Below are 16,157 nucleotides of genomic sequence, written 5' to 3' on the forward strand. Positions count from 1 at the left end.
TCAGGGGTATGGCTGAAAGACAGCAGTAAGGAGGAGCCAAGGAGTAGCAGTAGAAAGGCTGCAAAAAAGTCATGAGGCCACATGGCAAAAAGGGGGGGGGGGGGGGCTGTATAACAAAAAGACTCAGGTCACAATGTCGGCCAAACAGCACAAACTGAAGACTACTTAAAAGATTAAGAAAATACAGGACACAATAAACAATTTAGCATTAACTTTCAAAAACTAACTGAAATCTATCGCAAAACAATTTAGTGTTTCCTCAAAAGGTTCAATTCTTTAGCTATTTCATACTGAATTTTTATGGTAAATTGTGTCAGGAAACCTTCTCATCTCTTCTCCGCCATGTGAGCAAAGCTGTGGACCCCAGCTAGAGTGGAATAGCATTTCTTAGACAGAAATGTCAATCTGCAGATATTTCCCCAACTCTATACGAAACAGCGATCCTTCCCACTTTTACCACCTTGAAATAATTTGTTACAACTTGAATTTGTCTTCTTACGTAAAGAAAAACAACTACAGTGTCTTGAACACTTGGCAACAGAGCTGGATTTTAATGAATAGCTGAAACCACTTACAAATTAAGAAGTCTTACCATTCTCATATGAATTTTTCTTTATTATCTGGTAAATGTTCTATATAAATCATGTGATTATGTACAGACATGGTAATCTAATATAAATATTCACAAATTCATGACAGACCACAAGGTTATGGAAGAGGGAAGATGGGGTAAAGGACAAACAATTTATTTGATTCATAACTACAAAAACATAAGCCTACATTTCTGCTCGACTGAATTGTATAAGTTACTTCATAATTCTCCTAAACTTCTTTCAGCCACAAAGAAACTTTAGTAAAACATATGATTTTTTTAACCTATACACATTTCTACTGGAAGATATGATTCTACTATCTTGTAAATCTTTAAATGAAATGGAAATAACCCCAAATTGTTACCATGTAAATTCCTTATGGAAATGGTGTGAAAGTTTTTCAGACACTGAAGGAAAGGGGCTTTCATCTCAGTCGCCCTCCTAATGATGGAGGCAGCAAACATGTGAGGTTCTTTCACTCCCTGGAGAATAAGAGAGACAAAAATAATAATAGATAGCATTTGTATAGCGCAAATCCCCGCTCAACAGCAAGCTCTGTGCGCTTCACAATCTATACTATTACCCCAGCAGACCTGAGAGCATTCTGAAACAAACCTAATTTTCTGGGAAGCATACAGTGCAAGCAGCCATTTATAGGCGCTAAAGCACTAACATACTGACAAGATCTTTTGCTGTCTATGGCCGGGTACCCATTTCCACTTGGGTGAAGTGAGGAAAATTTGTGTAAAGTGCCTTTCCCAAGGACACAACGTCAGGCCCGTGGCTCGAACTCCCGATCCCGCAACCTCATGATTACGAGTCCGCTAGCCTAACCATCTCATTAAAAAGACAAAATTTAATGACAAAACAAAAGAAACATGACAACAACTGTCATCTTACAAAATGCATTTTTGAACACATCTTTTTTTTCCCTTTCATCCTATAAACACCCACTGTAATTTAATTATTATATTAAACTTTTCAGATATGCGTATGCAATTCCTGCAATCACTATAACATGTAGACAAAGACATTGAGAGGAAGAGGATACAGATGAAAATTGACACGTTATAAGGTGAAAAAAATTTTGTACAGCAATATCACAAAAATCAAAGGGGATGACAAACAGCTTGAAAAGAGAACGAAATAACAAGCTCCTATGAATTAGCACAATGTTCTACGTATTTTGGTTGCACAAATGCTTTGAGTACCCATCTTCAGAAATCTTGATATAGACATATATATTCATAAACTTCCAGGAGCTGATTATGTGTCAGCAAATATGATAACAACACAAAACCATTAACCGTAGTTGTCAGTTCATGATTACCACAAGTTCTAAGTATTATATATAACCACTGTTCAAGGGTTGAATATTACCATAGTTCAAGGATTGAATATTACCAGAGTTCAAGTACTGAATATTGCAGTTCAAGGATTGAATATCACAGTTCAAGGATTGAATAAAAGGCCTACCACTGTTCAAGGGTTGAATAATAGGCCTACCACTGTTTAAGGATTGAAGATTACCAGAGTTCAAGGATTGAATATTACAACACTTAAAGGGTTGAGTGAGGACGGGTGATTTATACTGATTGCATTTCAGCATACAATGGTACTCAGCAGCAAACATAACATGCCAGGCCCATACCAGTCTCATACAGTCAGGGCAGGGCATGAAGAAGTCATAGGTGATGCCTTGGAATGACTCCAGTATAAGCGTCTCAAAAACCTCATGCACCAGAAAGACAATATTCTCCGGGCGTGGTCCATGAGCCTTCACAGTCAACTCAGAGCCCCTGAAAAAAAGGGCATTAACATGATTTTTTATGTTGTACATATGAAAGTCTCTTTGTAATTGTCATGGATTTATGGGTGTTATTGAGCAATTTTGTTTATTCAACTAGAAATACATTTCTTACTACTTTTTCTAGCATTCTTTAAGACCTTCTAAAGAAGTCAATAACCTTGGTTATGAAACATCATGCACTCCTCTCAGAATTACAAAAGTAACTGTTCAGGTTTCAAAAGACCATCTCTTCAGAAAGAAAAGGTAAATTTAGCAGCATTGGCAGTGAAGAAGCTTACTAGCAGTAAGCTTTTAGAACACATTCCTAACAGAGATAAATATTATACGGTAAGTGAACATGAGTACCACATCACCAGTTGTAGAAATTCTTTACCTTTTCTTGAAAATGCTACAATGCATTTTAACAAAATAACACTCCATTGCATTTACAGAGGAATAAAATGTACATGCCTTTTTAATCAAAACTCTCACAATTCTAATGCAACAATTTATAGTATTTGTACCCCGTGAAACAGAAGGCTTATTTTACTTTTAAATAATCTACCCATATTTCTGTCATTCCATGTAAGTTCATGAATGCCCATAAGTTATTTCTAATGAAACGAGTCAATGATGAATAATAATATGTGAAACTTCAAGTGCACACCTTGACTGATGAATAAGACAAACATGGGCATTCTTTCTCAGATATGATCCCCGCTTCCAGATAAGAGAACTATCACAGAACTGGTGCAGTCTGACCTGTAGGAATAAGTGAAGGAAAGAGAATCAAAGCTAAATCTGACAGTGAGCATAGCATAAACTAACCAAACAATTACCTTGGACTCCCTGCTAACATTGTAAACATTTCATGGTCACTGGTAGCACATTGCAGTTTCCAGTAATTCTCAAGCTTTGAAAGTGGCCATTTTCTCACTAATTTTATCCATGAAAGCAGGTGATCCCCACCTTCTTCAATCAAAAACATCTCAACTTCTATTCAAGGTAGATGAATTGTTTTTTTTCATTAAAAGCAAGACAAATAAACAAGTTTTAAGGTTATATCAATAACATCATATACCCAAAACTGACGAGTGCCTGATTTTTCTGTGTTGTGACAAATATGACATCTGTAACTTCATTACAGCCACAGCTTCTTAACATAAACTTATTCAAATTTTCTGCACATACCTGACCCCTGTTGAAGAGACCTGCAGGTAAGTAGTCAAATTTGTACACAATTTTAGTTTCCTTGTTGTAGCCTCCTTTGTCCATCTCAGGCCATTCAAACTGTGAGAGAGATAAGCGCACAACCATCACAATTCTCTTCAATTTCAAGAAGTAAAAATACGTGAACGTTGATATCTGTCTGAAAAACACGTTTTCTCCCCGAGCCTGATTAGCAAAATGCCGCTTTGCGTATTGAATATTTACTTTGTGCTCACACTATTGTTTATTGTGTTAGTTACCAGCTTACTCCACTACTGAAACATCCTAACATCCCCATGACAACAAAACTCAAAATGATCAACACCATATTTATCCCAACACTCACCTATCAATGCCAAACATAGACCACGAACAAGACATGAGAGCTAAGAATTACAACATGTGAAATGCGATGTCTTAGAAAAGCAGTAAACAAGACCAGGCGAGACAAAATTAGAAACTTAGTAATCCGAGAAATGGTGGGCACAAATGATGTCTTGCATCACATCCAACACCAAAGAATCAAATGGTACGGACATCTCCTCCGATTACCAACACACCATCCAGCACAACATGCCTACATTAAAAAAAATTTGATTGCAACAAGGCTAGAGGGCATCCGAGAAAGACCTGGATAGATAGAGTCAGGGAAACATTAACCGCCCACGGCATCCCCCTGACCCAAGCTCTCCGGCTGGCGACAGAGAGACGCCTCTTTCTTCCCGCGACACCCAAAAGAGTATAAGCGGCGGATAAAAGTAAAGTAAAGCTCAGACTATTGCAAGAAGAAAATACAATGTGAATAATTTTTCAAACTGCTATACCTCTGGCTGCTTCTCAAGCAGCAAACATGGGACAAGGTTCACTTTTTCATTCTTCAGAGGGAAAGTCAGGTCAAATTCCTCTGTCAGCTTAAGAAGCCAGTTGTGCAGAGATGTGTCATAGTCTTTCCACACTTGCTTGATATCTGAGTGATTCAGGCGGCCTTCCTGTGTCAGGGAAAACAGAGAGAAATAACATAGACATCCCGATGAGAGTGTTTGCAAGTATCTGTGTATATGTATTTCTGCTTTTGTACATTATGTTTGTAGAAAAGTGTATGCCTTTGCTCAAAAGATCATTCGTTTAACCCATTCACTGCCAGGCCTGCTCCTCAATCCAATCAAAGAGCACAAGACATTCTCAGGCTTGAAAGTGAAGGGGTTAAACAAACTGAAAAAGAAGAGGTCGTTTTTACAGGTGATTATCTTGACCAGTCAGCTGTAAGAGAAAGTTCGACTGTTCAAAGTATCTTTGCAAACAAAGAGTGTCTAGAACAGGTGGCTGCTTGAGGAAGTTTGACTGTTCAAAGTATCTTTGCAAACAAAGAGTGGTTGACCAGTCAGCTGGAGACGATGACCCAGTTGGTGTACCTTGATGTGAGAGTCCTTGACAGACACCACGCACGCCATCACATCGACGATCCACTGTGGGTTGATCACCACATGGGTCCGGAGTCCTGCGCTGGAGAAATGTTGCAGTGAGCCCAGCTCGTGGAGAAACTGGACAGCTTGCGCTACCTGGAAACGACCGAATGTTTTCAATTGTTTATAGATTTAAAAATTGGGAACACACAGAAAATTGTGCGTGGGCATGTAGACACACACCCACATATACACATACATATACACACACGCGCACATGCCACACACACACTAACACATACACATATACAAACGTATGCATGCACAAGCGCATACACATGCACATTCAAACATGCACCAACACAACATGTGCACATGCCCACACCTATCCCCCCCCCACACACACACATACACATATGCACACATGCACACGTGCACATACATGCACATTCAAACATGCACCAACACAACATGTGCACACACCAACACCCATCCCCCCCCCCCCCCCACCCACACACACACACATGCATTCATACACTCACGCTCATGCGTGTTCACTTATTTCAAAATATCACTTTGAAACTTTAACATAAGTTGAACTATGATTTTAAAAACTGTCTTGGTTACTGTATTCTATAGAGATTTACTTTACTCAGCACTTCTTAACCAAGTGAATGGTTCACCAAAGCAAAAATCAAATCAGTTTTCCAGATGAATGAAATATGAGAGGGGGGGGGGGGAGGATTAAAGGGAGAGATTCTAAGAGAAAAATCTCCTCAATTAAATAATTAAAATATTGCAAGAACACAAAATAGTAGAATGACCAAATTTAGAATAAAAGACCTTAAAATCAAACAGCAGACCTCTAAAATTGTTGCAGAATAAATCACACAACCTATTCTTCCAAATCTCAAAATTAAACGTACTTCTGTGCTATCAAAGATTCCAGAACGATTGGCTCGTGTTTCCAGCTCTTTGTAAAGAATCACACTTCTGTTTTGAATTCTGAAAAGCAAAGACAAAAACATTGGTTATTTCAGTTTGCCACATTCGCCCTCCCCCCCCCCCTCATTTATTGCTCTTATATGAAAACATTGGGCTTCTGCACGGAGCAGGCAGACAAAAAAATGGTTTTCAAACATCAACCAACACAAAAAAGAGCAAAGAGAAAAACGGGGTGGGCTAAAAATACTAACTGCATCTGCATGTCTTTTTCATAAAAATACATTAATAGTAAAATCTTGAAAGAACGTGGTACATGCATTGAAAGAGGAACATTTTGTATTTAAGTCACTGTTAAGAGTTAATTCTACTTTTACAATCTAAGAGAATCTTCTTGGCAGTGCTGTTCTCTGGTGGGCAGTGGAAAGCTTTAATCACACTGTTCAAGTTCTTTACCAATAATCAAATGAATGTGAAAGCACAACGTTATTATAACTTGATTCTTGCCAAGTACCTAGTTTTAAGAAATTTGACATGAAAGATTTTGAGTTTCACAACCCGTAAAGCTTTTACGAATGCAATTCTTTGAATATCTCTGTAATGACTCCGGATAATCGTACAATTTTGATAGAGCAGAAAGAACTTTTGGTTTCTTACCTCATGGTCTTAGGAACTCAAAACTGTCAAAAATGTCAGATGGGACTTTGCACTACTGAGGTAGCAAATTGTCAACAAGAAGATTTTCTCATCTTCCAAGGGAAAATGGCTTGATAACATGACCATGTACAAAATCATGCATTTAAAGTTTTGCCCTAACACTTCTTGGCCGTTAGGGTAAAATCAAAGTGTTGTAGTCTGTTCCCGACTTTTTGGCCTTGCGCTGAGCTTAAAGCGAGAGTGATACTACATTAAGCTGATGAAGTTTCGGCTACAATTATATCTAGTGGATGGCAATGTCCTCTTAACAAAAAAAAAGTGTTTGCCTTGACAACCCTATGCCAACAAGCACATTTTGTTTAGGGGGAATTCATTACCAAAAAATGATGTTAAAGCCAGAAAAAGAATGTTTCTGATTTTTGAGAAGATATAAGGTAGACTTTGGCAAAACTGAGATTAAGTACCAAAGAACAAGAACATAGAAAAGTTCTTAGAATTTTATACATTATCATTCTACTATGACAAGTTGTAGCAATTCACAATTGCTCACACACAACTGCGAAGAGATCCCAGGAAGGTTTCAGGCCAAGGGAAGTACTTCCAGGCCTTGGGCTGGTACAACACTACAACACATGTAACAAACACATGAGAGGAAAGATATACTGGCCATGCACTTGTATGATCCTTTTTTTTTTTTTATCAGAGAGCAATTGTGTGCAATATTTCTACAGACATCATTTCAAAAGAACAGTTCCAGTTCTAAAGTGAACTTGAACCATTAATCTGAGATTGCATACATTTGAGCTTCATACTAATAAGCTCTACGCAGAAGTATCTGGGTGCTACAGAGCTGATTTGCACATTTTTACATGTAATGTAAATGTCTAGGAATTCAAGAAGATTCAGCACAAATTTTATCTTTCTTCTTTCAAAACACAAAAAGACACGAAAGCTTCCAAGGATAGCTTGAGAGCCCAGGAACATTATTTTAAGGTTGCAAACATAAAAGAAAGTTAACAACACTCTTACTGAAGTAGGTTCTTTTTTTTTTCAGTAAGCGTTTAACAACGCTCACAATTGCAAAAGGTCATATGAGCGTGCGAGACACATTAAACATTTTCAGTAGGTAGGAAATTTTTAATTTAGCCTGAGTGCTGCCTAAGCCTACTCTTATCGATTTTGGACCACCAAGGGATCTTTAACGTGCGGAACTCGCACACGGGACCTCCGAGATTTTTCGCCCTTGTCCAAAAAGGCTAGGTGTAGATCTTTCCTATCAGAAGATCAGGGGTGTGGCTGAAAGACAGCAGTAAGTAGGAGCCAAGGAGAAGCAGAAGAAAGGCTGCAGAAAGAGGAGCGGGCAAAGGAGTTGAGGGGGTGGGGCAGAAAGTGGAAGCAAAAGCAGACGACAGAACATTGCTGGAGAGCAGGAAAGGAGGTGAAAAGAGACAATTTAGAGAAAAAAAATGTCCGTCTCTACCAGAATTCGAACCCTGAACCTTTGAATTAAAGGCGAACACCTTAACCTCTAGGCCACGAGAGCCCCCTTCTTACTGAAGGAAACTGCCAAAAAAATATAGCAGTGGGAAAAAAGAAAAAACAAAGACAAAAGGGGTGAAGAAAGGGGAGAAGAAAAAGCATAAGAACAAAGATGAAAAGAGAAAAAGAAGTCAAAGAAGAAAGGACCAACTCTTTCAAGTTCTCCTCAAAGTTGAGCCAGACTCCTGGAATCTTCTCTCCCATGTATTGTTGCATCAAGGTCACTTCTGCCAGTTGCTCTTGGAGCTTTTCAATACCCTGAGGAAAGAAGGTAAGAAATATAAAACTGCTTTGATGGTTTGAAGTTTTAGAATCTCTTAAAATGTTCATCCACCTATGATAATATGTGTGTAGCTCTGAGAAAACCTAATGCAAAGCAAACATTGTCAGAATGGACCTTTAGAAATACCTCCAAAATTCATCTTTCTTGAGCATTTTGTACTTTATTTCAGTGACAACTGGAGTATTCTGTAGAAAGTGATAACATGTTCATACGTACAGGGAACTGAAGGACATGTTTTTAGAAAACGGCTTTAAAAACTTTCCAAGATAAACCTGCATAAAAAGAGAAAAGAAGAATCTCTAGAGCTTTTGGTTTTTTTTTCAGCTGCAGGGTTCATTGTCACTTGACTTGGTATGATCCATTAAAAGGATTGCCTGGAAATTAGTGCCCATCTTCCATCTTCTTCTTCAGGTATCAGGTCTGGAGCAGACATTGACGTTCAAGGCACCCTGTTCCTTCCGGTTGTCTGTCTTCTTGATCAGCTCAATTTTTCTCTTTGTGCTATTCATTGCAAAGTTGTTAAGGTCATCTGCGTATGTCGTTCTTTCTCTTCCTCTGCTGTTCTTTTCTTCTATCTTTCCACACAGCAGCAGCTTCACTAGTCCATTTGATCTTTTTATGTGTCCAAAGAATCTCAATTGTATCTTTCTGATTGTTTTGATAATTATAGATCTTTCAAAACCTGACATTAGGAGCACTTCTCTATTTGTTTTCCTATCTGTTCATGAGATTCTGAGTATTCTCCTTAAATACCACATCTCAGCAGAGTCCAGCCTTCTATCTGTGTCTTTGTTTAGAGTCCAGCTCATGCATCCATATAAAAGGATTGATCATACATACACTTTCAGAGTTCTCATTTTGGGGTTCACTGTTATGTTTCTATTTGAGAGGATAGGTTTCAACCTGCAAAAAAATTCTTTAGATATTGCAACCCTCTTCTATGAGCAGGGGAAAATAGTTTCATATTTCATCAAAAATTTCCACAGGTATGATGTATACTTCTCAGTCCAGGCTGGCCCTGGTAGACAGGGTAAAATCCCACCTCTTAAATGTTCGAAATTATGTCGATGGGACATTTAAAAAAACCCTGTTCAAACACAGCATCAGCAGACCCACCTGACCAGTGTGAGCAGACACAAAGTGGAAACCACAAATCTGCACATACTTTGCCTGCAACTCCTTCATTGGAAGCTCCACTTTGGAGACCTGCAATAATGAAACGGTTTTGCTTACATAACACTTTTTTCAACAAGAACAAAGTATTCAAGAGGCAGAAGGTATGTTATGTTACATCCAATTCATGTGCATGGCATTGGGCTCATCATTATCATCATCTTTGCATATCTCTGTGAGAAAACACATCTCTGTGGATCCCACATTATTTTGCCCTGTTTTCTGCCCCCCCCCCTCTCTCTCTCTCTATTGTATTGATAGTTACCCCTTCCATCTTTCCTATTATTACCAGTTTCCAAAGTGAGTCATGTCTTTCTATGGCCCTAAAATAACTGTTGATTTTTTATACATCTTGAATAAATTTGTCAATAGACAGTCCCTTGCCTTAAATTTTCAGGCTCTCATCATTCTTTATGACCAAGAAAGATTATTGTAATTTAGTGCTCAGATTAATATTACCATTAACTGTGGAGAGAATATTGACATAACTTCGAAAATGTATAAATTTTTACAAAAGCCTAAAACCATTTTCCTAAAATAATTCTGTAAACTTTGGTATCACATTTTTTCCCCTCTGCCAGTAAAGTAAATGGTGTTTGAGTAAAAATGAAATTATGTACAACAATACAAAATGTACTTTCTTTTAAATGAAAAGAAAAGCATATGTATGACATTATAACCAAAAACTAGTTATAAAATTTTCCCAATTTCCAAAAAAATTATATGTCAAGAGAGAATTTTTCTTTAATTTTCCTTATTGAAATAATAACTTTGAAATCTTCATCAGAAAAACATAATGATTTTGAATCAAATGGTGAAAAGAGAGCGGTCTCACCTGATCCAAGTGTGTGCCAATCACAAATATTGGAGCTTTGGGTGCATGGACAGATATTGAGTTGAGCCAGAAGTCTAGGCCAGCATGCTCATGACCAAGGCGGATGTTCCAGGTGAGAAAATACACCGCACGGTCCGACAGGAAGAACTGAAATAGTTTTGAAACAAGTCTTGGAATAACCATAGAATGCACATGTGTGTGATTTTTTGTTGTTTTTTTTTGTTTCGATTTTTTTTTTTGAGGGAGTGGGAGGAATTGTGTTTCTTTTTTGTTGATGTTTTTTACACTCCCTCTGACACAATTTAGGGGCCTACATCATTTACGATGATGGATTTGACCCTGCCTGTCTGGGTCAATCTGGGCAGAGAGGGACACAACGTCCCGGGACACAACATCCCAGCAGAAGGACTGAGATACTCTACAAAAATTCTACCCACATGAGAATTGAACTCAGGTCTCTTGCATGCCAGTGATGTACATGTACGGCAGTACAAATTCAAAAACTGAAATATGCATACAAATATGTTCAATTATTTTTTGCTGATGTGTCTGTGAATGAGTGGAGAGTGCCACTGGTAAGCCTTATTTCTTTTCAATTCATCCATTATTTCTGCACATCAACTTGATTAATAGAAAGAGACAATACCATGTCATACTCTATTTATGGAAACTAGCTGACCTGATGGGTGTTGTAGTAGACTGTCTGCCCAGCAAAGTCCCATACACTGAAGGTGATGTCTCCTTCATCAGTCGACACAGTCCAAGGGCAAATGTCAATACCTAGAAAGATACATGAAGAAACTGGTTTTTGCTCTGAATTCAATAACCAACAAAAACTTGAGAGGGCTAAAAAAAAATATGTGAAAACTACAAACAGTTTTATATTTTTAATATTTTTTTTAGTTACACCCCTTGAGGGTTTCATGACTCCTCAGTTTTACTCTTTATCTCCGAAGGAGGTAAACCCACTCTGCCGGGACCCTCTTTCAGTATGAATTTAAAAAGTGACATGTATGTCACTAAATTGGTCATTAAATCAAAACAAGTGAATGTATTTTGATAGTTCTTTAACTAATGAATGAACTCCAGGTAAAAAACCTGTTTTTGGCAAATGCTGAAAAGTAATTTTATGACCAAGTGTTAATAAAGGGATGTGCCAGAGCCACTGCTAGTGGGTACCGGGCTTTAATTACAACATAGCAATCATTCTACTGCCAGAAAAATTAGCAGCTACACTGGTAAAGTAAGATGTGCAGAGAGGTGGAGACCAATACCCACCATCTGTGATTTCCTCAGCTGCATCCAGATTTGCTTTATTCTTCCCACTCAGCAAAGCTTTCACCAGGCTGCAAATACATAGAAAAGCTTGAGTTGTGCTGAATGGGACTAAAAGTACTTTACCCCCAAAACCATTATTTTGAAAATTGTTTGGTCTTAACCACACATAACAAGGTCCGTCCTGTCAAGCCTGCAAAGAGGAGAACGAGACTACGGACCATATATTCTCAAAATGTTCTGCCAAATATCGTGTCAAAACAAGCCTGCTGAGACATTTCAACGACCCTTGATCAGCACTGTTCAAGGACCCCCCAGCAAGTGATGAGTTCCTGCGTGCTGTCGGCATTGCTGACCACTTATGACATCCCAGTGATGGAAGGAAGAGAGAGAAAGATAGCTTATTTCCAAGGAGTAACGTCACATCTAGTGCCAGTGGTAAGAGTTGAGAAGGAGGAAGAAAAGTAGAAAAAAAACCCAACCCATTAAAATACATGTCACATACTGTCAAAATTGTCCAAAAAGGCCACCCGCTGTTGGAGAGAATTCTATTTGTCTCAACAGGTAGATGTCCTGAATAGTGTCATCATAATATGTGAGGCAGCGTGGTGAAATCAGGCGCTCGTCAAAATAATCAAAGTGAAGAAACTGGCATTTTTCCGCAGGTTTGTGAATTGTTTATTGAATTCTTATTTTTTGGCTCAACAGCTTTCATGCTCATAAAAGAACACATTTCTGTTTGGATTTTACTGAAAAACATTGATAAAAGGCACAAAAAATGTAAATTTTCAGTTTCCACAGACTCTCAAGCTGAGGAAATAACTAATCTTTGGCAGCCATTTTCTCACTTATTTTACTCTGAAACCTGATGACCCTCACCTCCTTCATTCGCAAATATCTCGACTTGAATCCAGGATAAACTGATATTTTTTTCATCCAAAGCAAAAAAAATGAACATGCTTTAAGATGATACCAATAACTCTACATGCACCAAACTTGATGAGAGCCTGATTCCACTACATCGTGATACATATAGGAAAAAGCGCAAGGGAGGAAGAGAGAAATATTTGTTTGTACAGGTGACTGTCTTGATCAGGTGGTCGTTAGAGTAGGTTCAAATACATACTGTACACATGAGTACAGATGTTCATACAGTATAACACGGATAGTTTGAACACAGAAGACTCGAAATCACGCACCCGTCGAACTGTGCCAGGGGTTGCGTTTTTTTTCTTCTTTACCTTTGTAAGATATCCCTCAAACTATGGATCTCTCGAAGTACCGACGCCGGTCCGGATGAATTCGAGCTATCCGTGTTATACTGTAAGTGGTTTTTTTTCACTCTTTAGTTATTGCACCCCCTATTGGACTTCAGAGAATTAAATAGTAGCCCGCCCCCCCCCTCCCCCCTTTCCCCTTCACTCAACCCATTGAAAAAGGAAGTAGGGCGCTCCGAGTTGTTGGGTTGTCGGGAGGGGAATGAGAGAGGGGGAGATTGGGGGAGGGGGGGGGGGGAGAGGGGGGTGGTTGGTACAGGGAAAGGAAGCAATAGAGACAAACTATATTCCTCCTCTTCTTTCTTCCTCATCCTCCTTCACTCCTTTTCCTCCTCCTCCTCCTTTCTAAAAGGAAGATAAAATCAAACTTAACACAAAATAATGGTACACATAAATTAATCTCCACTACAACTACTAAACACACCTGGTTTTTCCCGCTCCTCCCAGGCCAACCAGCATGAGTTTTGTTCTCTTGCAGGTCACTGACCCACTGAGCAGTCTCTTCAGGTAGGCCAAGGTCGTCTGGAAACCTTTCAGGCGGATTTCTTTCGGAGGAGTTTTCAGCAAGGGGCAGCCTTCCAGCTCCAATCCTTTGGTGAAAGTGAAAGAGAAGCAGAGGTGATGACATGAGATGAGATAGGACATGAGCTGAGAGAAGTAACAGTATGTTTATCTGTTTACATTAGAATAAACAAATAAACACAATAGCAACCATTTACACAGAGAAAAAGCAAGACAGACAGACAGACTTCTTCTTTTTCTTCTTCTTCTTCTTCTTCTTCTTCTTCTTCTTCTTCTTCTTCTTCTTCTTCTTCTTCTTCTTCTTTTCAGCATACTTTTTCAAGAGCTTAGGGGCTAACTGATTGTAAGATCTTCTTCTCACAGAGCAGTTGATTTTTATTTACATACTGTTTTCCTGTACATAGAATGAAGAATCAGCTACATGCCAGTTTCGAAGGTACTCTTAAGAGTTCTACTGACTAGAGTGGCTTCGGAAGTTAAATGCTCCATCTTCAAAGTTACCTATTTTGATTCTAGAAGGGTGTAAACAATGTAATTGTGGATGCTTTACGCCCTCACCAACATAATTTACATCATTCAGGAGGCACACTGCTTCAACCCAGCATATCAGATCTAACCCAGGGATACTACATCCTAGCAGATGGATGGAGACACTCGGTTTTAAAAAACTCCCCACACAGGAATCAAACTCACATCTTCTGCAAGCATCAATAAAGAGCCTAACTGCTATACTACAGAGGACAGTCCTGAAGGGTGATAACTTCATCAACAACACTTGCAAGAAGACCATTTCGTATTCGTGAAGCTTCAAGTGATATTTTAGTCTCAACATTGTGAACTTGTGAGAGACTGAGTATGTTGCCTTTAGAATGACTGAAATCATGGTTATAAAAATTCAGCTACATGTGAGGCAGCATGGTGAAATCTGGTGCTCATCAAAACAAGGAAATCAAAGAAATCAGGATTTTTCTGGGCATTGGGCACTTTTTAAAGAATTTTTTTGGGGGGTCTCAATACCTTTTATGTCCTTTTAAAAACACATAGCTTTGTGGATGTTACCATAAAACCTTGAATAAAGACACAACAAATTTTACTTCTCACACAAAGCGACCCCCTACCTCCTTCAATTGCAAATATATCAACTTTTATTAAAAATAGAAGAACATTTCCCCCCCCCAAACGCAACACATATGAACAAACTTTAAGATGATATTAATACCTCTAAATGCCCAAAATTGACGAGGGCCGGATTCCACCGCGTTGTGATTCAAATGATAAAATCCAAAACTTACGTTTCAGAGGGAGGGCACCCATCTGAGCTGATATTGACAAAAGGTTAGGGTTGTTTCCCAGTTGTAAATTCTGCAGTTTGGTCAACTTGCCAATCCCCTCTGGCACACTGACAATAGCCTGGTACTGCAGCGACAGATACGTCAGATTCTTCAGCTCAAAGACCACCTCAGGAAAACCACTCGGGGTATCATCATCTGCAATCATACATCACAATAAACATTTTTTTAAAGAGACATAACTTTTGTTTGCTTCCTTAAAGTACAGAAAAGCATATCAACACAATAACAGATTTGTTAGGAGGTATATAAAAGTAAGGAAGACAGACAGGAGCAACAACTTGAAAAAGAAGAAGTAGGACCAACCAGTAGCTCCCTCCAACCAACTGCTAGGAGTGACCTTTTCTTAAAGATACTCGTAACTGTTTGAAAATATGAAAGAAAAATTATTTTGGAAGACTAGATCTATAATGTGGTCTGTAGAAATGTTTCTTGTCCTCATGTTCATATGATAATTAGAACAGATGATTCTAATCTAACTTATCTCTTTACCTGAATGTTAGTCGAACAATATGAAGTGCAGTCACAACATTTTGAGAAGAATGTTCTTCTTCTTCTTGTAAATTGTTCAATCCTTTGTACAACAGGATTTCCTGTACGCAGCCATGTTTCCAACAAAAATACAGTGTACATCTCCTTTCAGATAGTCATAAGCTAGTTTTGGAAGTATTCTCAATTATCTATAAACACTAGTTTCTTCCACTTTAAGTTGGAAACTTATTTGGAATTTTGCCTCCTCCAGTCTGCTCTTTTTGAACTCTCAAGGTGCTGCACAATATAAACACAGACAGAATCTCCAAGTGTTTTTTTTTTTTTGGTCATCAGAGAAGACTGTGAGACCAGGGGTGACAAAAAACTCACAAAAAGCTTGTATGTATTTGAAACTGAATGAGTCACTTCGCTTGCTTTTGTTCTCCAACGTCGCTCAAACTTAGGGATCTGGTGAGGTCTTCTCCCTCGTTTTTGTTTCTACTTAACTGCCCTATTGTTGAATTTCACTTTATTTTCTATTTTCCATCCTTTGTCAATTAAAGGAAATTGTTAATTCCTCCCACCTGACCTAGCCCAGTGACATAAATATGCAATGTTTGACCCATGATATGAGGCAAGTGCACAACCTGTATTTTTTCATTATGGAAACTTTATTTAACAAATGAGTGTTTTATATGATGTGATGTGGGTCAATGGCCTTAAACACTTAACTCATTCGCTACGCCGAGCCGTGGGGGGTGGCGCGGCTCAAGTGCCGTCAGTACGCCGGCGGCTTGAGAACCGACGTTCAATTTTAGCTTGGTTTCTATTCCAGTCCAC

At 38.6% G+C, this 16,157-nt stretch overlaps 1 protein-coding gene across 1 annotated transcript in view; it reads right to left on the reverse strand.

Moving 5' to 3' along the window:
- Positions 1 to 16,157, reverse strand: part of LOC101845043 — a gene marked incomplete in the record, with an annotated part of 71,396 nt that overhangs the window by 18,307 nt on the left and 36,932 nt on the right. Inside the window, 14 exon segments of the mRNA XM_005109405.3 lie at positions 958 to 1,075; positions 2,245 to 2,392; positions 3,050 to 3,144; positions 3,574 to 3,672; positions 4,416 to 4,580; positions 5,004 to 5,150; positions 5,921 to 5,999; positions 8,284 to 8,390; positions 9,532 to 9,621; positions 10,424 to 10,570; positions 11,103 to 11,203; positions 11,702 to 11,769; positions 13,400 to 13,565; positions 14,790 to 14,984. Of these exon segments, the coding sequence (XP_005109462.3) occupies positions 958 to 1,075; positions 2,245 to 2,392; positions 3,050 to 3,144; positions 3,574 to 3,672; positions 4,416 to 4,580; positions 5,004 to 5,150; positions 5,921 to 5,999; positions 8,284 to 8,390; positions 9,532 to 9,621; positions 10,424 to 10,570; positions 11,103 to 11,203; positions 11,702 to 11,769; positions 13,400 to 13,565; positions 14,790 to 14,984 (1,725 nt within the window).

The sequence above is a fragment of the Aplysia californica genome, unplaced genomic scaffold, assembly GCF_000002075.1.
Source record: "Aplysia californica isolate F4 #8 unplaced genomic scaffold, AplCal3.0 scaffold00775, whole genome shotgun sequence".
Classification (NCBI taxonomy): Eukaryota; Metazoa; Mollusca; class Gastropoda; order Aplysiida; family Aplysiidae; genus Aplysia; species Aplysia californica.